This window comes from Schistocerca piceifrons, chromosome 1, assembly GCF_021461385.2.
Source record: "Schistocerca piceifrons isolate TAMUIC-IGC-003096 chromosome 1, iqSchPice1.1, whole genome shotgun sequence".
Classification (NCBI taxonomy): domain Eukaryota; kingdom Metazoa; phylum Arthropoda; class Insecta; order Orthoptera; family Acrididae; genus Schistocerca; species Schistocerca piceifrons.
The window spans coordinates 355,352,872-355,377,006 of record NC_060138.1 but is presented as its reverse complement, the minus strand read 5'-3'; the positions used below and the strand labels follow the sequence as shown (position 1 = coordinate 355,377,006).

General features: G+C 39.3%; 1 protein-coding gene across 4 annotated transcripts in view; it reads left to right on the top strand.

The window, feature by feature from the left end:
• The window catches only part of LOC124784582 (exportin-7), a 247,235-nt gene that overhangs the window by 64,402 nt on the left and 158,698 nt on the right, over window positions 1-24,135 (top strand). For all 4 annotated transcript variants that reach the window (XM_047254115.1, XM_047254113.1, XM_047254114.1 and 1 more), the window contains exon 5: window positions 9,362-9,562. In XM_047254115.1, coding sequence (XP_047110071.1) covers window positions 9,362-9,562 — 201 coding nt within the window. The remainder of the gene's footprint in view (window positions 1-9,361; window positions 9,563-24,135) is intronic.

Genomic DNA, 24,135 nt, shown 5'->3' with positions numbered 1-24,135 from the left:
TGAGTTCCTATTGCTGCAATACTTGCGTGTTGTTCAAACATACTGGTAACAAACCAAGCAACCCATCTCTTAATTGCTTCATTATAGCTATTCAGGTGTTGATCATGTCTAGTATAGCCCCATGTTCCAATTGTGACAGCAGGCACTACATTCATATGGTATTTCATTTCAGTCAGCAGCAGCCTGCTCAACTTGGTGTTCACGTGGCTCTCAGCAGTGTTAACCAATATCTGGTAAAGATGCTTTAGGACCTCCACAAAACTGGCACCTGTGTAACTGCTATGCCTATTTCATCCAGGTCATCCCTACTATAGTAAATTCTGTCTTTACCAGGCTTTTCTGTGGTCTGCCTACTATGAAAATCTGATCCTGGCCAAATGTACTATTTGGCTCCACAATACTGTGACCTGTTATCATGTTCTTAATTTGTCCTGTACTCTCTGGCCTACATCCCTGCCATGTTAATTATTCAGCTGTTACAGTCTTCTCTGTCTGCTCCTTCGTTACCAACCTACACACAGTCTCTTTAGGAGAGGTCTGTTGCACCCTACTATGATATACAACTGCATGAGACTCTTCCCCCTCCTGCCTCATGTAACAAGTCAGACTTATTATATACTGTAAGCTCATATGTAGATGAAGTAGTCAAAGAGCTGCTCCTCCTTTTTACCATTGCTTGTTACTGTTACAGCATTCCATGATTCCCCCCCCCCCCCCCCCTCCCGCCTCAACCTATCTAGTTCAAATTTCATGTAATCTAATTCAGCCTGAAGAGCACAGATATTTGCCTACAAATCTTTTCCTCCTGTTTAGTGATTCTTTTGTCTTTTTTACAAAGTTTGCAGTTCCATGAGAGAGCTTCACTGAGTTCCTCATTTATTTGCTCCACTGCAGTCACCCCAGTGGAAATCTAACCCACAGTCTACACATACAACTCCCTGCCTGACTATACTACAGCAGCATCTATTTCCATACTTACCATGTGTTGCTACACAGCTGAAAAATTAGGCCTGCAGCACAGCACTTCAGGTGTATCATATGACATGAAAAGTTAATTATTTCTGCTAGAAACAAAAAATTTTACTCATTGAATTGTGGTATAAATTAATTAACTTATTCTCAATAAAATGTAACATTGACGTAACTTGAAAGTATACAAACTGTACGTAAACAAAGTACTAGTACAATGTTTCTGAATCAAACAACTTAAATTTTGCGCTACTTTCCAGAAATATAAATTTGATAATGAAGGGATACACTCTGTTTAAATTGCCTGAAAGAAAAAAAGAGCAATTACGTGAGATTCTGTAAGTTTACTGTGCCGCAAACAATTACAACCCAGCTTTATGAATTTTTACTTGTTCTGCATTAATATGTAAACAAAAGTGGAACTTTTAATAGTAAGCTTAAAATTGCACTAAGATGTGTATTTACTGAGTAATCTGTACTCAACTAATTGTTATTACACAAAAACTCTCAGGGCTGCGGACCCAGTACCAATGATAACACTTCATACAAAAACAAAGTCGAAGTTTGCGTGGGTATCTTCCACAGCAGCAGTTAAAATCTGTTACTAGTGGTTACCTGTCTTTAGCTTACTGCAATTTAATAAAAAGAATTACAACAGATGCGCTTCGCTTTTATTTACAAAACATCTTCCATTGTTATTAATGTTTCTTTACGTATTCTGCTACTTCCCTCCTTGCTAGCAGCGGTTGACATCAAAGGGCTACAATTCACGTTTGCACTTGACAGTTTTTACCATTCTGCAGTTTTTCTTGCACTGCATTATTTACATTTCACTTTTGTAAACTGTTTCTCATTCCAAAGAGTAACAATGTGCCAAGACGCAAATGTGAAATGAAGTCTTTCGATGTCAACCACTGCTAGCAAGGAGAGAAGGAGCAAAATATGTTTTTAAAAAGGGAAGATGCTTTATAAATAAAAGCGAAACCCACCCGGTATAATTCTTTTTAATTAAATTGCAGTCAGTTCAATATGGATAAAGAATAGTAACAAAGAAGTAATTTAAGTGAAGTACCATAAACACGATAAGCTGTTGTTTAGAGTTGAATACAACATGGTAGCAGCTTATTGGCACATGTCAGTAACTTGTATGTTTATAATAAAATAAAGAAAATGAAAAAAAAATTTCAGATCAGAAGTGGATGGTAACACATTACTTAATCATTCTGGTAGGAAGTAAGGAAGACTTAAAAGAAGTGTTGAATGAAACAGGCAGTTTTCTTAGTCCAGAATTTGAATTAAGAATAAACAAGTATTAAGCTTATGACTAGAAAGTGGAGATTAGCTGTTTGGCAAGTATCAAAATTAGTCAAGACATAAATGGTACATGAAAGAATTTTAAATATTTAGAACCATGTTGTCATAAAATTACCAGTAACAGGTGTAATGTGGGTGGGATCATACTTCTCATTGGATAATTACTGATGGGAAACTCAAAAGGCAATGTGCTTGTCTGTCTGCAATCACAGGCAGTTGATTACTGGATACGCCATTTTGCTGCTGAGGCAATGCATAATCTGTGGTTCGTATACACGCTGTTGCATCTAACACTTAGTGGATAGGGCAAGTCAAATTCTGGAGGTCTGTTGTATTTATTGTTGGGATGGCATAGTAGAGGTCTTTGGTCATTTACTTTCCAGTGTTTGCAGCCTCAATGAGTCCTTCAAATATTGAAAGACTTCTTGATATGAGTCTTGGATACAAAATTCTGTCCTAACCAGAATGCATTAGTAACTTTTTGTTGTACAGCACTTTCATGATATTTTTATGTGAGAGCATTTGCATTATGAGATATGGTGGGGCAGCTGATATCAGTCTTATTGTGCAGTTGAGCTGTTGAACAGTATTGCTAAAATTTCCATTCCAGAACTGAACATTGTATGATCTCTTGGTAAACAAATGAAGCACGTCGGTTATTTGAGACTGCTAACAGTGGAAAACTATGTTGTGAGTATCCCTGTGAATAAACCTTTCTTGAAAGTTCATAAATCATGATGATCTCACTTACAGCATCACATTGTACTTTTAAAAAAAAAAAAAAAAAAAAAAAAAAAAAAAAAAAACGCTAAAGTTTCAGGAGGTTAATCGGTATTGAATATTGACTTCGGTGGACAATGGAGTACTTCAGAAACTCGTGCCAGAATATTGGATACATTAGTTAGATAATGCATTAATTTTGTGCTGCCGGTGTGTATGGTGGGAGCATCATAAAATAAGCAAAGATATTGAGTATGTAATAGAGACTTCAGAGCATGTCAACTGCAGTATGTAAACAAAAGTAGTAATAAAATCTTCTAGAGCTGTCAGACACACCAACTTGTTAGTTTCATGAGCTTTCAGCCATTGTTAAGTGATAATTGATGACCCTGTAATTGATGGCCATTCTTATATACCTTTGCTACTGGCTGTGGATCAGGTTGTTCACTTCATGGAAAATTATTTAATTGCTTTCATCTTGTATCTCGTACAACTATTAAAGACTCACACTGGTGAGATCCCAAGCTGTATTGAGCAGTGAGCTGCTATCCTTCAGGCTTTTTCTTCTAATGTTTTCATATCAATTACTTCCTTTATTATGCTATGTTAGAGACTGTTTGTCTGTGTGACAACAGAAGTATCATACAGTAGCAGTCCTAATGACTACATACATACTGCAAAATCCACCGTATGTTGCATAGCTAAGTGTGCCCTGTACCACTGATAGTCAGTGCCCTTCCTGTTCACCTCTCAAATGTAACGAGGGAAGAATGACTGTACAGGCTCTAATTTTTCTTACTGTGTCTTCGCGATCCTTACACTGGCAGTAGAATCATTCTGCAGTCAGCTGCAAAAGGTGGTTTTTTAAACTTCCTCAATAGTGTTTTGTGAAAAAAAATGTCGCCTGCCTTCAGGAGATTCCTGTTTGAGCTCACGGAAAATTTCTGTAATAATCTCATGTTTATTGAACTTGCTGTTGTTGTTGTGGTCTTCAGTCCTGAGACTGGTTTGATGCAGCTCTCCATGCTAGTCTATCCTGTGCAAGCTTCTTCATATCCCAGTACCTACTGCAACCTACATCCTTCTGAATCTGTTTAGTGTAGTCATCTCTTGGTCTCCCTCTACGATTTGTACCCTCCACGCTGCCCTCCAATCCCTTGATGCCTCAGAACATGTCCTACCAACTGATCCCTTCTCCTAGTCAAGTTGTGCCACAAACTTCTCTTTTCCCCAGTCCTATTCAACACTTCCTCATTAGTTATGTGATCTACCCATCTAATCTTCAGCATTCTTCTGTAGCGCCACATTTCGAAAGCTTCTATTCTCTTCTTGTCTAAACTATTTATCGTCCATGGTTCGCTTCCATACATGGCTACACTCCATACAAATACTTTCAGGAACGACTTCTTGACACTTAAATCTATACTCGATGTTAACAAATTTCTCTACTTCAGAAACGCTTTCCTTGCCATTGCCAGTCTACATTTTATATCTTCTCTACTTTGATCATCATCAGTTATTTTGCTCCCCAAATAGCAAAACTCCTTTACTACTTTAAGTGTCTCATTTCCTAATCTAATACCCTCAGCATCACCGGACTTAATTCGACTACATTCCATTATCCTCGTTTTGCTTTTATTGATGTTCCTTTCAAGACACTATCCATTCTGTTCAACTGCTCTGAACTTAACAGTAACAAATGTAACAGCACACCTCTGAATTTTTTCAGTGTCTTCTTTTAATACAATCTGGTGGAGTTTCCAAACATTCGAGCAGTACTCAAGTACGACCCTCACAAGTGTTTTATGAGTAGACTCTTTTATGGATGTGTTAAACTTTTCTAGTATTCAACTAATAAACTGAAGTTGTCCAATTCATGTTCCCTGCAACTATACTTGCATGCTCATTTCATTTCATATCGCTTTGCCTAGATATTTAATCAATGTGGCTGTCAAGCAGCACACACATGGTCTCTGTGATCTTCAGGCACTGAGACACAACTTTCATTGTCCGTAAATGACAGAAGCCATGTGTGGATATGTTTATGATGTTTTTCTAAATCTGATAGCTTAGATGATTTTAAAATGTGCTGTTAAATGTACCTATCTGTTACACAACGCTGCCTCATGTGGTGACCAGCAGTCTATCTTGTTTCATATTGTTGTTATTGCATACCCGGTTTTCCATTATCTATCTCCATTTATGCATCAATTCATGCTCAGACATGAAGATTATGGTTGTGGTGCCATGGTACGCTTGGTGTAATTCATGCTCTTGGCCCCATCGTTTAGTCCCCATGCAGTTCTGTCAGCATTAATCTGCAAGAAAAATTGCAGTGCAGTCTCGAAACTAAAACTAATTCTATACACTTGCTAAATAGAACTTCGATAAGGGAGCAAGCCAGAGACAATTTATATTTGCCAGCCATTTCTCCCCAGAACTAACTGCGCGAAAGGTAGAATTGTCGTCTTTAAGTGTGGCATTATTGTTTCATTGGAGAAAAAGTGTAGTGTATTGATGAAGGTATTTGATCACCCAAAAGGACCATGTAGTCTTCAACTAAAGTCATGTAGGCTTTCACCATAACTCGTGTAGGCTCTGGAGAGTAACAATACATTGAATGAAATGCCTACACAGAACAAGCTGCATTATTAGCTTCCCATCTCTATAATAGATGCTACAAACTCCGCAGTTCCATAATTGAGGGTCTGTGCTGTTATAAACAAAGTAAGAGAGGAGTATTCACTTACAGCACCATATTACTATCTTCCAGTCATTGTATATCCACATTGCAAGGGCTTGGTAAGATTTGCACCTTCCTAACAGAATTTTGTGCCAGTTCTGTATCACTCAGTCATGTATGTACAGTCTGTGGAATGTGTATTAGACTAGGGCTGAAGAGCCAGGAATATCATAATGCTGATATAGAACCTTTTTGTGCCAGGTTAGTTCTTCTGCTGTTTGAAGTTTGTCTATTCATTGGATTGGTTAACAGATGGTTAACAACTGAATTGCCATACAACAGTGATATCTTCCATACATACATATTTATGCTGTGAAAACTAAAATATGCACATAAAATAATGCCATAATGTGCTTATACATCGATAAAAAATGAATTTATATTTTTTTAGCTTCAAAACAAGAAGTTGTAATTAGTTTTATTCACAGAACAGTTTCATTTTGAGTGGGCCCCTTAAAATAACATGTAACAAAACCACTTTTATATTGCCATTTTACATAAATGTTTTGTACTTTGTGTGCTTTTCTATAAAACATATTTTTACTTCACATGAACTATTGGATCCATTTACAGTAGCAACTACAGGGTGTTTCAAAAATGACCGGTATATTTGAAACGGCAATAAAAACTAAACGAGCAGCGATAGAAATACACCGTTTGTTGCAATATGCTTGGGACAACAGTACATTTTCAGGCAGACAAACTTTCGAAATTACAGGAGTTACAATTGTCAACAACAGATGGCGCTGCGGTCTGGGAAACTCTTATAGTACAATATTTTCCACATATCCACCATGCGTAGCAATAATATGGCGTAGTCTCTGAATGAAATTACCCGAAACCTTTGACAACGTGTCTGGTGGAATGGCTTCACATGCAGATTAGATGTACTGCCTCAGCTGTTCAATTGTTTCTGGATTCTGGCGGTACACCTGATCTTTCAAGTGTCCCCACAGAAAGAAGTCACAGGGGTTCATGTCTGGCGAATAGGGAGGCCAATCCACGCCGCCTCCTGTATGTTTCGGATAGCCCAAAGCAATCACACGATCATCGAAATATTCATTCAGGAAATTAAAGACGTCGGCCGTGCGATGTGGCCGGGCACCATCTTGCATAAACCACGAGGTGTTCGCAGTGTCGTCTAAGGCAGTTTGTACCGCCACAAATTCACGAAGAATGTCCAGATAGCGTGATGCAGTAATTGTTTCGGATCTGAAAAATGGGCCAATGATTCCTTTGGAAGAAATGGCGGCCCAGACCAGTACTTTTTGAGGATGCAGGGACGATGGGACTGCAACATGGGGCTTTTCGGTTCCCCATATGCGCCAGTTCTGTTTATTGACGAAGCCGTCCAGGTAAAAATAAGCTTCGTCAGTAAACCAAATGCTGGCCACATGCATATCGCCGTCATCAATCCTGTGCACTATATCGTTAGCGAATGTCTCTCGTGCAGCAATGGTAACGGCGCTGAGGGGTTGCCGTGTTTGAATTTTGTATGGATAGAGGTGTAAACTCTGGCGCATGAGACGATACGTGGACGTTGGCGTCATTTGGACCGCAGCTGCAACACGGCGAACGGAAGCCCGAGGCCGCTGTTGGATCACCTGCTGCACTAGCTGCGCGTTGCCCTCTGTGGTTGCCGTACGCGGTCGCCCTACCTTTCCAGCACGTTCATCCGTCACGTTCCCAGTCCGTTGAAATTTTTCAAACAGATCCTTTATTGTATCGCTTTTCGGTCCTTTGGTTACATTAAACCTCCGTTGAAAACTTCGTCTTGTTGCAACAACACTGTGTTCTAGGCGGTGGAATTCCAACACCAGAAAAATCCTCTGTTCTAAGGAATAAACCACGTTGTCTACAGCACACTTGCACGTTGTGAACAGCACACGCTTACAGCAGAAAGACGACGTACAGAATGGCGCACCCACAGACTGCGTTGTCTTCTATATCTTTCACATCACTTGCAGCGCCATCTGTTGTTGAAAATTGTAACTACTGTAATTTCGAAAGTTTGTCCGCCTGAAAATGTACTGTTGTCCCAAGCATATTGCAACAAACGGTGTATTTCTATCGCTGTTCGTTTAGTTTTTATTGCCGTTTCAAATATACCAGTCATTTTTGAAACACCCTGTACTTGCTCCATTGTTGTGGAAATGTTGTTCAGAACTTCATTATGTTTACTAGTTGCAATTTATACTCCACCAACTTTATTTGGGGCAAAACTAAATTTAGAGACAGTGAATGCACTTACTTCTTTGCATGCAAGTTCTACGTTCTACACAAGGAGGCAAAGAGCTCTCTCTCTCTCTCTCTCTCTCTCTCTCTCTCTCTCTCTCTCTCTCTCTCTCTCTCTCTCTCTCTCTCTCTTTCTTTTTCTCTCTCTCTGTCCCACACCACTTGCGCCTGCTGTTTTCTCTCCTTGAAGTTTGCAATCATGGGACAAACTCCACATAGGGGCTCTATTACTGCTACTTCTACTCTCAAAGTTAATCATGAAATGCCTCTTGCTCATTTGTTTAATGTTGTGTTTCCTTGGTTAGCTGTGGTGAACATTGCTGCGGAAATAGAGCATTCATTGTACGTAAATTAACGTAAAAATTAATGTGACTTAGTGAAAGAACTGGAAGCGAGGTGTAGCAAAGCTAATGCAGTGAGCACTCAGCTACGATCTGCTCTCCTCTGCAAGAAGGAAGTCAGTACCAAGACTAAGTTATCTGTGAACCGTTCAATCTTTCAACCAACTATGTTGTATGGGAGTGAAAGCTGGGTGGATCCAGGTTACCCTATCAATAAGGTTGAGGTTACCGATATGAAAGTAGCTAGGAGGATTGCAGGTACTAGTAGATGGGAACAATGGCAGGAGGGTGTCCACAATGAGGAAATTAAAGAAAAACTGGGAATGAACTCTATAGATGTAGCAGTCAGGGCGAACAGGCGTAGATGGTGGGGTCATGTTACATGCATGGGAGAAGCGAGGTTACCCTAGAGACTCATGGGTTCAGCAGTAGAGGGTAGGTTGAGTCGGGGTAGACCAAGGAGAAGGTACCTGGATTCGGTTAATAATGATTTTGAAGTAATAGGCTTAACATCAGAAGAGGCACCAATGTTAGCACAGAGTAGGGGATCATGGAGGAATTACATAAGGGGAACTATGCTCCAGACTGAATGCTGAAAGGCATAATCAGTCTTAAATGATGATGATGATTGATGTGACTGTTCAACACACAACCTGAAGCTCATGTGGCAGAATCCAGAGAATGTCATTGGTGGGTGCACACTTGGTAGACTGCTCCTTGCTGCAATACATCATCCCTCAATCCATAATTTTATATTCTCACTCACCACTGTAATAAACTACAAAATATTCCTTGAATTGGAAATATTAAAAAAAAGACTGCTCTACTATAATGATATATGGTGTTGATGTTGACTGGTCAGTTTTGTTTAGGCATTCAGTTACAAGTATTTTGATGTATGATAGTTATTGTTATGTTTGTAAAATGAATTTTTTATAGAAAACCTGTTAATAATTTTACTTCCTTTACTGCAGTGGCCTTTCTTTATTTTATTTTTATACACGAGGCTTGATAACTGTTGCTTTTCTCTGTTTTTCAGCATGGCCTTATGACTCAGCTACTTCGCCTGGCACAAAATTGTCTTACATTTGACTTCATTGGCACATCAACGGATGAGTCATCAGATGACCTGTGTACTGTCCAGATTCCAACGAGCTGGAGACCAGCATTCCTTGACTTCACAACTTTGAAACTATTTTTTGATCTGTATCATTCCTTGCCAAATACTCTTTCACCTTTGGTAAGCTGCAATAAATATATTTCCTTTAATGTCACCATTGGTGTGAAAAACTAAATGTTGTGCCTTGTGTATAATAATGTAGGACTAGCACATAACTTAGACACGCTAAATATCATGGAAGTAAACAAAATATATTATGACTGAAGTCCAACATAATATTTTATTTGAAAAATAGTGCCGTCAGATGATACAGCGGCTGTGGCTATTAGTCTCCACAATTACCATCTCCAAAATGTCCAGTGTCAAATAAAAACAAAATAAGCAGGCAGAAACTGGTGCACTGTAACTTTGGAATAGCTAGCTACATATGTGACCCAATGATATAGTATGGCAGTAACATATTTTATAAAATATTGTGATTTGAATCCCACTAAAGACAGAGTTAACTCCTCAGTTTCTTTCAGTTGCAACAGATAGTTGCCAAGTTAGTTGCCTGTGCCAGACTTTCCTCTTTCATGTTCTAAAATGTCATAGGAGATGCATTTATATATTCACTGTATTTGTAATCTGGTTGTTCCACTTAAAAGTAAAACATGAGTCTGTTATATGTAATTTTGAATATTTTGTTAGAAAACAAGAATTTCATTGCCCCATTTTCAGCAGGATTCTTTCGTTATGGATACATAGTTCTGCCATATTTTCATGTAGTTGACAAACTGAGGGCTATCAATGATGAATTTCATTTACTTCCAGTGTCTCCCTTTAGATCAATCTGATAAATCTAATTTATATTTAAGCAAAGTTCCACATTGTATTACACAAATAATTGCAGTGAGCTACAGTCTTCTAGGTGTCACACATGCATGTGACATACTGCCATGGTTGCAGTGTTGAAACCATTGATTCTGGGGCCTTATCAGTTGATTGAAGTATTCTGGCTACAGTTGAGTAGTAGTCCACTGGCAACTTTTAAGCTGGTAATTTGCTCTAGAGTTCAAGTTCTGCTAACAGAGTGTGTGTAAATTCAAAGGAATGATGATTTGATTTTCCTTTGTGCCCTGTCAACTAGCTCATGCAGTCAGTCATGGATTTGTTGCAATAACGTTTCACTCAGCATTTACACCAAAATCTTTGAGGTGGTAGCAAAGATTGATGATTCCGGTGTAATTCTTGTACTGGATTGCAAACCTGTCACTGAAGTACGATTTTCTACAGGTTTCCCACTTTTTGTATCAGTAAGCCTGCAAGTTTTGTCAAATAGACTTGAACTGCAACTGTAACATGTTTTAGGCTGTCACTAATTACACAAAAACTTTTGCTTAGTCTTTACTAATTTTCAAAGAAATATGCAGATACGGGCTGTCGTGTGGGTTAAATGTTTCCCAGTGAAAATCTTGGATGGCATTCAGGTCAACAAAGGACTGATTCTCTGCAAAATGAAGCAATGCAGTTACTTCATGAGGCTTATTAAGGTTTTACTTATCTGTTTTGAGATATTGTGTCTGATTTTTTGGAACAAAGTGGTGATACAGTCCAGTCAGATGTTTTTGATGCCATGTCTGTGACAAAATCAATCTACCACCAATAGCTTAGTTTCAAGTGATGCACAACCTGTCCACTGTTAGTACTCCACAGTTTTTTCAGGGTCAGTGTTCTTGCATAGATCAGTGGAATATGAGTTATTTTCTCTCAGGGCAAATCTTGCATGAAAGCTTTTGATTCAGTATTGCAAACTGTCAAACCCATCAAAAATTTATAGTCCTTGTCAGTGATGTTATGGCAAGCATCAGTTCCTAATCTATTGTGTGCCCCCTCCCCAACCACCACCTCCCCCCCCCCCTCCTCTCTCTCTCTCTCTCTCTCTCTCTCTCTCTCTCTCTCTCTCTCTCTCTCTCTCTCACACACACACACACACACACACACACACACACACACACACACACACACACACCTGAGTGACAAACATTGACCCACCATTTTGACGTGAGATCACATAATTTAGAAAAGCCAATTTATTGGCAAGCTCATTTCGATAAAAATGAACATTTCTTTGAAATTGCTTTGCAACAGGCACTTTTGTTTCTGAACTTTTATTCCATCAATTCAGACAGAAACACAAGTCTTCATGCTAAGGCAGATCCTACTAAATTCATCATCATCATCAAAAAATTCAAGTGCTTGTGTCTTTTAACTCCATCAGAAAGAACTTTACGTGCTTTTTGCGTAGTGCTACAGCAGGCCCTTTTCAATTTTAAACTTTCTGTTTCAACTATTCTCTCAGAGACACAGTTCTGCAAAGGCTGTTTAATGAGTCAGCACCTTGGTGCTGGTGTGAAAATCTGAATTTTCTCAGCTTGACAAGATTTGTGCATTTTTCTTTCAAGTCTGACAATAGCCAAGTATAATCAGAACAGTTCATGCACTTCACTCCTGTTGACTTGAACCTGCTGGCTGTTGCAGCTCACCAGGATGGTAGCCACTAGCATATGCCACTTGGCTACTTATTAAGCTTTGTGTTTGATGTAGCCTTTTAAATTGCATCTTAATGGCCGTCAGAATTTTAAGAGAGGAAGCCCCAAGAGAATTCAAAAACTGATTTTAAAAATTCTTATGTTTCCACCTCCATTAGATGAAACCAAAGCTGTAACAGCAGCAAATATAATATGGTGTTCTATTTGACAGTTTAAACATAATTTTTGCCCATTTGACGAACCGTACTTGCTGATTCATGAGGGTTCCTTAAATTTGGCTCAGATTTTTCCAATTGTGATGATTCTTATTATCAAATGGATTACAGCTTAATCACTGCAGAGATTAAAATTTTGTCAGCAAAATGGGTTTATAATGGAGACAAATTGTACATTCAGGCCAAAATGACTCGAGAACAGTGAACAGTGTGTAGTGACCAACAAGAGTGACATCTATCCAGCTTCAATGATCCACAGTTTTACATTAAATTTGAAAAACGTGATACAGTTGATGTACAGGTACCATCTCATCAGTAAATGAAATACAGCAAAAAATAAAGAAATTAAGGAATAAAAAGGCTTGTGATGAAGACCAGACAGATACTGAATTATTAAAGAATGGAGGACTACAACTGCAATTAGAACTACTGTCCTTAAAGCCGGTATTACATGACATACCTACAAGTAAAGTGTAGATGGCCTGCCACCTAATGGCAGAATAGGTGAAGCTACTGTTAGCAGATGGTTTATCCACTATGGAGAAACAGGTGCTGTTCTATTCTGCCCTGGATCCACATGTGTGCTGTGGAGGAGGTGCATATGCGCATGTGAAAAACACAGCATTGCAAATGGGCTTTCCGAATGTTACTGTTTTCACCTGTGGTCAGCAGAAGAGATATATGTGAGCTCTTGAGTGCTCTTTTGGTTGTTGTGTAAGGTATTTGACACATTTTTCAGTGAATAATTTTTTATAAATATGACAATAAAACAAATGAAAATTGGCTTTTAGTTTTGCTGTTGAGAAAGCTCTATATCAAATGATAGCTTCTTATAATAGAAATGGAATGCAAAGAAGAAAGTATAAGCCTGTTTATTGAGACACACAGCAAGGAAAGATCTCGAGAGACACTGTAACATAATAAGGTATGTCAACAAATTAATTCAGAGTTTATATGTTTTACATAAATGTGCATATAATTTTACTTTCAGTATGTTTATGTATCACCATAATTGGTGAAAGTACTGCATATTTGATTTCATGAGAGAATAGCCACAAGAGTCGGAGTAGTTGTGGAGCTGTGATGAGAGAGAACTGTAAAAGCCATTTTGCATTTTTGCAGTCACACTATTGTGCAGAACTGAAAAAGATACGAGACACTGAGATCAGTGGTGCAGGCACAGTAAAAGTGCACATACCAGTACGTGAAATAGCTTCCGTCGTTACGACACGACATGCGCAACTCCCGTCATGTGCAATCTATAGCAGCTTGTCGAAACAAGGCACGGGTGCAAGAATGTAAACATAGATAATCATTTGCTTGTACCAGCACGACACATAATGAAAATTTTAGTTCATAGTTCTGTTTAATCATAACTTAATTTCATTCTAGCTGCACAAAACCAGGAACTGCTTAATAAATACAAACCTAGACCTCTCAGAAGTTTCAATATGAAAAAATATCAGCTTTACAAAATTATCACCTTTCACACTCGACATTGTAAACAAGCCTGCAGTTCCGAATATATAACCTTGGGATGTTGGAGAAGACTTACACTTCAGCAGTGTCATGTAATAGAGCTAATGAAAAAGTTGGCAGTTTCAGACTTGTTCAGGAGAAAATCTTCAACATTTAGCAAAATTTCATTCTAATGGTGCTAACTTGAATGCAGTAGGTTCATAGTGTAATACTGTCTTAATATAAACAGTCTTACCAATTTACATATTAAACAGTCCGATCCCAATAACTGAAGAACTAATTAGGGACTACCAGTGTGGTTTCCTTAGAAATAGATCCACAAGAAATCATTTATTAACTCTAAGACAAGTAATAGAGAAGGTGTCGGACTTCAGTGTACACTTATCAGCCAGAACATTATGACCACCTACCTAATAACCAGTATGTCCGCCTTTGGCATGGATAACAACAGTGACGCATCAAGGCATGGAAACAGTGAGGCCTTGGTAGATCACTGAAGGGAGTTGGCACCAGATCTGCACACACAAGTCATCTAATTTCTGTAAATTCAGGGGAAAGGGGGCGATGGGCTAACATCCCAGATGTGTTTGATCAGGTTCAGATCAAGCGTGTTGGGCCAGCACATCAATTGGAACTAACCACTGTGTTCTCCGAACCACTCCATCGCTCTCCTAGCCTTGTGACGTAACACATTATCTTGTTGAAAAATGACACTGTTGTTAGGAAACATGATTGCCATAAAGGAGTATATGTGGTCTTGCAACCAGTGTATGATACTTGTTGGCCGTCATGGTGGCTTGCACGAGCTCCACTGGATTCAAGGATGCCCATGTGAATGTTCCAGATTCATGCCCTCTCTTCAGCATGATGAAGAAGGTATCAGGATTCATCAGACCGTACAACACTCTTGACACTGCGGCAATGTCTTATTCCGATGATCATGCCCAGTTTAGTCATAGTTTCCAATGTCGTGGTGTTAACATTGGCACATGCGTGGGTTGTTGGTTGTGTAGGCCCATCATTATGAGAGCTCAGTGCACTGTATGTTCAGACACACTTGTACTCTGGCCAGCATTGAAGTTATATTTTAGCTCCACAACAGTTTGCCGCCTGCCCTGTTTCACCAGCCCACCCAGCCTATGACGTCTGACATGTGTAATGAGGGGTGACCATCCAACACCACGACATCTGGACGTGATTTCACCTTGGTTTCGCAACGTGTTGAAGAATCTGACCACAGCTCTCCTCTAATACCTGACAACTCGTACAGTTTCCAAAATGCTCGTACTGAGCCTCTGAGCCGTCACAATCTGTCCTCGGTCAAACTCAGATAGATCGTGCACCTTCCCCATATTACACACAGACAGCACACTCACTGATACTACATGCACCATGTGTATGACTAACAGTCATTCCTCAGCGTGTGACACTGCTATTGCCTAGATGAGTTTTCATTGATAAAAGTCAGTGACCATAATGTTCTGGCCGGTCAGGGTAGATGTCCATTATATAAAATGTGTATAGATGAAACTTTGATGCATAGAGACACTAGTAGGAGAAACTGAAAACTATAAGGTGTGCACTGGACTAAGATAAGGGGACGCCATTGACAGAACACATACAGAAATAGACATCTAGCGACAGCAAACAAAACACTATTTAATTTCATCGAAATTCTAAAGAAAAGATTACACAGATATGAGGCATTAATATTTATGAAGAAAGATGAAGAAAAATTGTTAATATTTGAAAGCAGAATACTAAGGAAAATTTTTGCATCTGTATATGATGACAATAACATGGAATGGAAGGTAAGAGAAAGTGGAGAATCAAAGGAACTATGAAGACACCTTAGCTTCATTGAAGTGCTAAAGAAGAGAAGGTTGAATGGCAGGACATATATCAAGAGTGATGGCGAATAGACTACTTAAATAGCGTTCTGCAAAAGAAAACATAGAACAAGAGGAAGAGGAAGGCTCAGAATTTATGGTGAAATATTATCCACAGGGCACAGTCAGGATGAGCATTAACACCAAATGGACGGAAAGTGCACTCGACGTATAGAAACGGGAGAACCTCATAGAGCAAGTGTATGGCTGTTACGGCACTTGCCACATACTAAGTAAAGTAAAAATAAATGTAATTGTGCAGCTGAGAAAATAACTAACGCTTCACATATTGTTGAACATCTCATTGCTAATGATTATTGCGTCAACTTCATCTCAACAATAAATAAAACAAGGAAATTGTTTTGTTCCTTTGATTTTTAGCAAAATTCCATTGCTCAAGTTATATTCTCAAGCTATATTCCCAAAAATTCTAGTTTCTGTGAGAAGTTGATAGCAAAACAATCAGATGTAAGCCTTTCAGTGTTGATTTTATGTGAGTGGGGACTAAGTTTGCTAAAAGTTAATTGTTCTTTTTTATATCCATATTACTACGGAATAGCCCAGTGGCCATTTGCATGAAAAATGTACTGGGTAATTGACCTTCAAGGAAAAAGTATGTGTGCAAATGTGATATTTTGGAGAGAAATAGATGCTCTTCCAAATGGTAGTTGGCACAAATGTGGATCAGGTGGCCTTTCTGAATTACCGAGGTTCAGTAATCAATTAATTTTGCAGCAAATTTGTGTTCTGGCAACTTCACCACCAGCAATCTCAAAAACTATGAACTCAAAAGTGACAAATTTTTACAGGTTTAATAAACAAGTTACTAGGTAATATGACCACAAAAGGAGAGGTTTCTAAACCAACTGTATGAGGAAATGAAGTTGCTTCAACTTGGAAGAAATTGTAACAAGAAAATTTATAGAAAACTTTAAGAGTGACACTTGGAGTACAGATCATGAGCCAACTTATATAAAAATTACACAATATGTTGCAATGCAAGCTTTTCAACTATCTTGCCAAGTTGTCAGCTTTACTACAATTAACCACAGAATTACAGCACTTTGAACATGGTTTAAAAAATTTTAAATATCACTACGACATATTCACACCCTAGAAGCCCAAACCCCCAGAGTATAGAAATTTGAGAGCTATAAATGTGTGAATGTTCCTTAGGTTTCACTGCAGAAGAGGAGAGGCTGTTAGAATGTTAAGTGTACTTATTGGTGGTAGTTTGCCACTAAGTAGCTGGATTGGTGGAATTGAAGTAGTTTCATAACCACAAAGGTGTAAAAGACTCGGTAGAATAATATGGGAGTACTGAATGTTTCTTAGCTTGGATAATTAATTGATCCCTTGTTAATCATAATGTGAGAATAAATACTGCATTAAAATGTAACAGAAAGATACATTACATTCATACGTTGATTGATTGAAATTGATACTTGAAGTTCACAACATCTGTGGAAAGTATGAGGATAAGTATGTACATGTTCAGTGGATGTGTGGAATGTGAAACAGGCTACGAAAGATTATGAAAAAGTGAAGTGCTTGTGAAGCTGCTGAAATATGATATGCCATGTAGAAGGTTCAGATGGCTTCATAGAAAGTATTTTCTTAGTTTTTTATTGTGTAATAAGCAAGCAGTGTAAAATGTCGGTATACACATCTTTACAGAGGCAGAAATGTGTGGATTGAAAATCTTAAGCAGTTGCCTGGCAGAATTTGTCAACCTCATGAACAATGCTGGTATCTTCCGTTATGTCATATGTAGCTATGTGCGACTGGGCAGAAATGACACTGTTACATGTGGAATTGATGTATGCTCAGTCCAACAATCACAAAGTATGAATTTCACAATTAAACTATAAAATATAATCTTTAAATATGTCTGCTTGTGTCTGTATGTGTGGATGGATATGTGTGTGTGTGTGCACGCGAGTGTATACCCGTCCTTTTTTCCCCCTAAGGTAAGTCTTTCCGCTCCCGGGATTGGAATGACTCCTTACCCTCTCCCTTAAAACCCACTTCCTTTCGTCTTCCCCTCTCCTTCCCTCTTTCCTGATGAGGCAACAGTTTGTTGCGAAAGCTTGAATTTTGTGTGTATGTTTGTGTTTGTTTGTGTGTCTATCGACCTGCCAGCGCTTTTGTTCGGTAAGTCACCTCATCTTTGTTTATATATATATATATATATATATATATATATATATATATATATATAAAAACAAAGATGATGTGGCTTACCATACGAAAGTGCTGGCAGGTCGATAGAAACACAAACAGACACATACATACACACAAAATTCAAGCTTTCGCAAAAAACTGTTGCCTCATCAGGAAAGAGGGAAGGAGAGGGAAAGACGAAAGGAAGTGGGTTTTAAGGGAGAGGGTAAGGAGTCATTCCAATCCCGGGAGCGGAAAGACTTACCTTAGGGGGAAAAAAGGATGGGTATACACTCGCGCGCGCACACACACACACACACATATCCATCCACACATATGCAAACACAAGCAGACATATTTAAATATGTCCTTTAAAAAACTCAATCTCCGCTAATTTCAAGTTGCCGCCACTCATACCTCACCTGACATTCAACATCATCTTTGCCTCTGCACTTCTGCCTCGATTGACATCTCTGCCCAAACTCTTTGTCTTTAAATATGTCTGCTTGTGTCTGTATATGTGTGGATGGATATGTGTGTGTGTGCGCGAGTGTATACCCGTCCTTTAAAAAACTGATGAGGCAACAGTTTGTTGCGAAAGCTTGAATTTTGTGTGTATGTTTGTGTGTCGACCTGCCAGCACTTTCGTTTGGTAAGTCACATCATCTTTGTTTTTAGATATATTTTTCGTATGTGGAATGTTTCCCTCTATTATAAAATATATATATATAATAGAGGAAAACATTCCACGTAGGAAAAATATATCTAAAAACAAAGATGATGTGACTTACCAAATGAAAGTGCTGGCAGGTCGACAGACACACAAACGAACACAAACATACACACAAAATTCAAGCTTTCGCAACAAACTGTTGCCTCATCAGGAAAGAGGGAAGGAGGGGAAAGACGAAAGGATGTGGGTTTTAAGGGAGAGGGTAAGGAGTCATTCCAATCCCGGGAGCGGAAAGACTTACCTTAGGGGGAAAAAAGGACGGGTATACACTCCCACACACACACACACACACACACACATATACAGACACAAGCAGACATATTTAAAGACAAAGAGTTTGGGCAGAGATGTCAGTCGAGGCAGAAGTGCAGAGGCAAAGATGTTGTTGAATGACAGGTGAGGTATGAGTGGCGGCAACTTGAAATTAGCGGAGATTGAGGCCTGGTGGATAACGGGAAGAGAGGATATATTGAAGAGCAAGTTCCCATATCCGGAGTTCGGATAGGTTGGTGTTAGTGGGAAGTATCCAGATAACCCGGACGGTGTAACACTGCGCCAAGATGTGCTGGCCGTGCACTAAGGCATGTTTAGCCACAGGGTGATCCTCATTACCAACAAACACTGTCTGCCTGTGTCCATTCATGCGAATGGACAGTTTGTTGCTGGTCATTCCCACATAGAATGCATCACAGTGTAGGCAGGTCAGTTGGTAGATCACATGGGTGCTTTCACACGTGGCTCTGCCTTTGATCGTGTACACCTTCCGGGTTACTGGACTGGAGTAGGTGGTGGTGGGAGGGTGCATGGGACAGGTTTTACACCGGGGGCGGTTACAAGGGTAGGAGCCAGAGGGTAGGGAAGGTGGTTTGGGGATTTCATAGGGATGAACTAAGAGGTTACGAAGGTTAGGTGGACGGCGGAAAGACACTCTTGGTGGAGTGGGGAGGATTTCATGAAGGATGGATCTCATTTCAGGGCAGGATTTGAGGAAGTTGTATCCCTGCTGGAGAGCCACATTCAGAATCTGATCCAGTCCCGGAAAGTATCCTGTCACAAGTGGGGCATTTTTGTGGTTCTTCTGTGGGAGGTTCTGGGTATGAGAGGATGAGGAAGTGGCTCTGGTTATTTGCTTCTGTACCAGGTCGGGAGGGTAGTTGCGGGATGCGAAAGCTGTTGTCAGGTTGTTGGTGTAATGCTTCAGGGATTCCGGACTGGAGCAGATTCGTTTGCCACGAAGACCTAGGCTGTAGGGAAGAGACCTTTTCATGTGGAATGGGTGGCAGCTGTCATAATGGAGGTACTGTTGCTTGTTGGTGGGTTTGATGTGGACGGACGTGTGAAGCTGGCCATTGGACAGGTGGACGTCAACATCAAGGAAAGTGGCATGGGATTTGGAGTAGGACCCTTGTAACCGCCCCCGGTGTAAAACCTGTCCCATGCACCCTCCCACCACCACCTACTCCAGTCCTGTAACTCGGAAGGTGTACACGATCAAAGGCAGAGCCACGTGTGAAAGCACCCACGTGATCTACCAACTGACCTGCCTACACTGTGATGCATTCTATGTGGGAATGACCAGCAACAAACTGTCCATTCGCATGAATGGACACAGGCAGACAGTGTTTGTTGGTAATGAGGATCACCCTGTGGCTAAACATGCCTTAGTGCACGGCCAGCACATCTTGGCGCAGTGTTACACCGTCCGGCCACCAGGCCTCAATCTCCGCTAATTTCAAGTTGCCGCCACTCGTACCTCACCTGTCATTCAACAACATCTTTGCCTCTGCACTTCTGCCTCGACTGACATCTCTGCCCAAACTCTTTGTCTTTAAATATGTCTGCTTGTGTCTGTATATGTGTGGATGGATGTGTGTGTGTGTGTGTGTGTGTGTGTGTGTGTGTGTGTGTGTGCGAGCGAGTGTATACCTGTCCTTTTTTCCCCCTAAGGTAAGTCTTTCCGCTCCCCGAATTGGAATGACTCCTTACCCTCTCCCTTAAAACCCACATCCTTTTGTCTTTCCCTCTCCTTCCCTCTTTCCTGATGAGGCAACAGTTTGTTGCGAAAGCTTGAATTTTGTGTGTATGTTTGTGTTTGTTTGTGTTTGTTTGTGTGTCTGTCGACCTGCCAGCACTTTCATTTGGTAAGTCACATCATATATATATATATATATATATATATATATATATATATATATATATAAAAACAAAGATGAGGTGACTTACCGAACAAAAGCGCTGGCAGGTCGATAGACACACAAACAAACACAAACATACACACAAAATTCAAGCTTTCGCAACAAACTGTTGCCTCATCAGGAAAGAGGGAAGGAGAGGGGAAGATGAAAGGAAGTGGGTTTTAAGGGAGAGGGTAAGGAGTCATTCCAATCCCGGGAGCGGAAAGACTTACCTTAGGGGGAAAAAAGGACAGGTATACACTCGCACACACGCACATATCCATCCACACATACAGACACAAGCAGACATATATATATATATATATATATATATATATATAGAGAGAGAGAGAGAGAGAGAGAGAGAGAGAGAGAGAGAGAATTTTTTGCTTCTTGTGACACCTGAACAGATTCAGTTGAGTGATTTCATTGTTGTCTGTTGCCCTATACAGAACTCTTAGCATGCCACGTGAGTTGCTTAATTTGCTGTGGTAGTGCTGTGAGTGTCTCTCATCTTTTTTAAGGAAACTCTTTCTACATTGAGTTGTACCCATGTTCACTGGCCACAAAACAGGCTGAGCTCCATTATATTCAGTGCCTTGGATTTTTTGCTTTTGGGCTATTACTTTTCATCAGATGTCACTAGCAGCAATTTTGGCAAGGCAGTATAAATTCTTTGGAATAGTATATGATAAATAACATCTAATAAAGGTGTATAGCTACACCCCTGATTTAGTATGGTAGGATTTGTGCTGTACATGTCGTCAGCAGGTTAGCTGGATTGGCAATTGCTGAAACTACAAGAAAAAAACACTAGCTGTGCAGCAGTATTGAATAGTATCTTATCACAGGTATCTGTCCTCTCTCCTCTCTTGTTTAATTTATATGGATCTAATATTCCTTCAACATAGTCCAGAAAGTTAGGCTATATAGATGATTGATCAAGGACTGTCTAACACAAAACCTTCAAAACAAGTGAAGAAATCCTACCTTCTGTGATAGACATCTTAATCCAATACTTCTGTAATGGAGATTACAACCTAACTCAAATAAAACAGAAGTTGCATGTTTCTGCCACCTGATAGATTGGCATCTTGAAGTCTATTTTGAGGGAGATGAACTTCACCATAATGTGCATCCAAAATAATTTGGGACCACATTAGGCAGGACACTTTTCTTTTAAGGAACAGTTGACATAAACATCTGCTAAACTTGAAAGCAGAAATAACATCTTTAATAAGCCCTGTGGCCCTAGTTGGAGATCAGCAGGAAACACACTTTGAGTATCTGCACTCAGATTGGTTTATTCAACAGCAGAGTACTGTGCATCTGTCTGGTATAATAGTTCATTAGTGAAAAAGATAACCGTACTATTTAACATATCCTTGTGCATTTTTAGTAGGTTTATATGATACTGTTACCTATCTTGAGTCACATTCCACCTCCTGAGATCAGACAAAAGAGTGCTCTTCTATGTGAATTGTTGATAACCCCAGTCTTCTAGTATTGAATGATGTATTCCCTGTGGAGCAAGGGAAAAAAAGAAGAAAAAAGAGTGAGACATCCCCCTCTTAAAACAGTCAGGATTCTTGGTGAAAGTGAATTCATCACCTTCAGTGAATGGGAATGTTACTGGTGACAGAACTCTCATCCACAAGCCTGAACTTGCTCTGCATCCGGGAGGAGCTACCTAGATTTGAACAAACTCGGGAAATTTAGACTACCTTGAATCGCATCGTAACGGGCCATAGAAGAATAGTGGGACAAACCTTCATCACCATCTTGTGACTGCAGTACTGAACAGCAGACAGTTGTTCATGTGTATCAGCCATGTCCCACAAATGCCTACAATTGTGCTGTTGAAAATTTCCTTACAGTGACAAGTAGGGTGTTGAACTATACAAAAGGTCTTGATATTTGCCTATAGCTATTGTCATTTGTTATGCATTCTGCTGGAGAGGATGTAATCTTTGTATATGTATAGATAAACATTTGTTTCAGAAACTCTTAATGTATACAATGTGATGAATAAAAATCCACTATACAGGCCATGTGTACTCAGCTGTAGAGTTACAAAAAGCAAGCACCGAATTGTTCACAATTTCTGCTTGTGCTCCCCGAGTTTTCTTGCTGAACATATGTCTACAAGTTTTAGAAGAGTATTCATCTGATGGACGTAGTTCTTTTAATTGTTTTTTTCATCGACAGTGACAAGCATGTTTTGTAAAAACAAGATTGGGAGACATCTGTTTTGGAATCATACACTAATATAATGGTCCTGTTGTGAGACAACACTAAAACTGCTAAACTTCCTAACTAATAACACAAATCACATTATTCATTATTTAAAATGCTGACATATTAAAACTGGTGTCATTTGCATAAGTATTTCAAAATATTATTCAGTTGGGAATGAATAAAATGAATTTATGTGCAAAAACATCTTACAGAAAAAAATTTGCTGAAGTGCCAGATTACTGACTATTTTTGTGTAGCATTTTATTAATGGTTCTACTCTGAAAATTCAAATCTTTTATAGATTTTATTTATTTAGTTATATTTTGATGCTCACGTCTTTTCAAAAGAAGCATATTAACCTTTTCAAATTTTGTTAGAACCCACAAAAAGTACTGATTTTGAGAGTTTTCAAAATGGTGTTCTAAGTCCATTTAAAACTGATTTTTCGCTACTCATTTCTTCTCTGAATAAGTACTGAAAGATGTATTCTGTGCAAATGTATTCTAGTGAGGGTAGAGTCAAGTAATAAGTATAACATTGAAAATTTCAGTTGACAGTTGCAAGTTTCTATGCGCCTTTTCGAGTATACAAGAGAAAATATCTCTACTATATTTTTGTTGGTTTTTGAATAAATTGATAGAATTTTTCCATAAGTTTAATAAACACAACAGACACACGTAACAGAGGCTTCAGTCATCAATAATACATTCTCCTTCACTATTTATAACAATCTGCCAATGTTGGGCCAATTTTCTGATTTTGCAACTGAAGAAATCACGTGGTTTTGAGGTGAAGAACTCGTTGAGCTACGTTTGGAGTGCATTATATATTTTCAACTCACATTTTCATCTGGAAGGAAGCTCCTTGAAGGTTGTTTGATAATGAGCAGAAAAGGTGAAAATCTGAGGGCGCAGGATCTGGTGAATAAGGTGGGTGTGGAATGACTTCCCTTCCCAACCTTGGGTAGTATTTTTTTTTCCAGTCTAGCAGAATGTGGGCAGGTGTTATCAGGGAATAGCATCACTTCACGCAGTCTTCCTGGTTGTTGTTCTTGGGTTACGTCTGCAAAGATATCTCAGCTGTTGACAGTAAATGTCAGCAGTGATGGATATACCTTGGAGAAGCAACTCATAGTACAACACACTGTTGCTGTTCCACCAGATGCATAACATCATCTTTTGTGGATATGTGTGTAGGTCTTTGGATGGGGAGTTGCTGCTCTGTTTGGGTTCAACCATTCCTTTCTGTTTCTTATGTTACCATAAAGACGC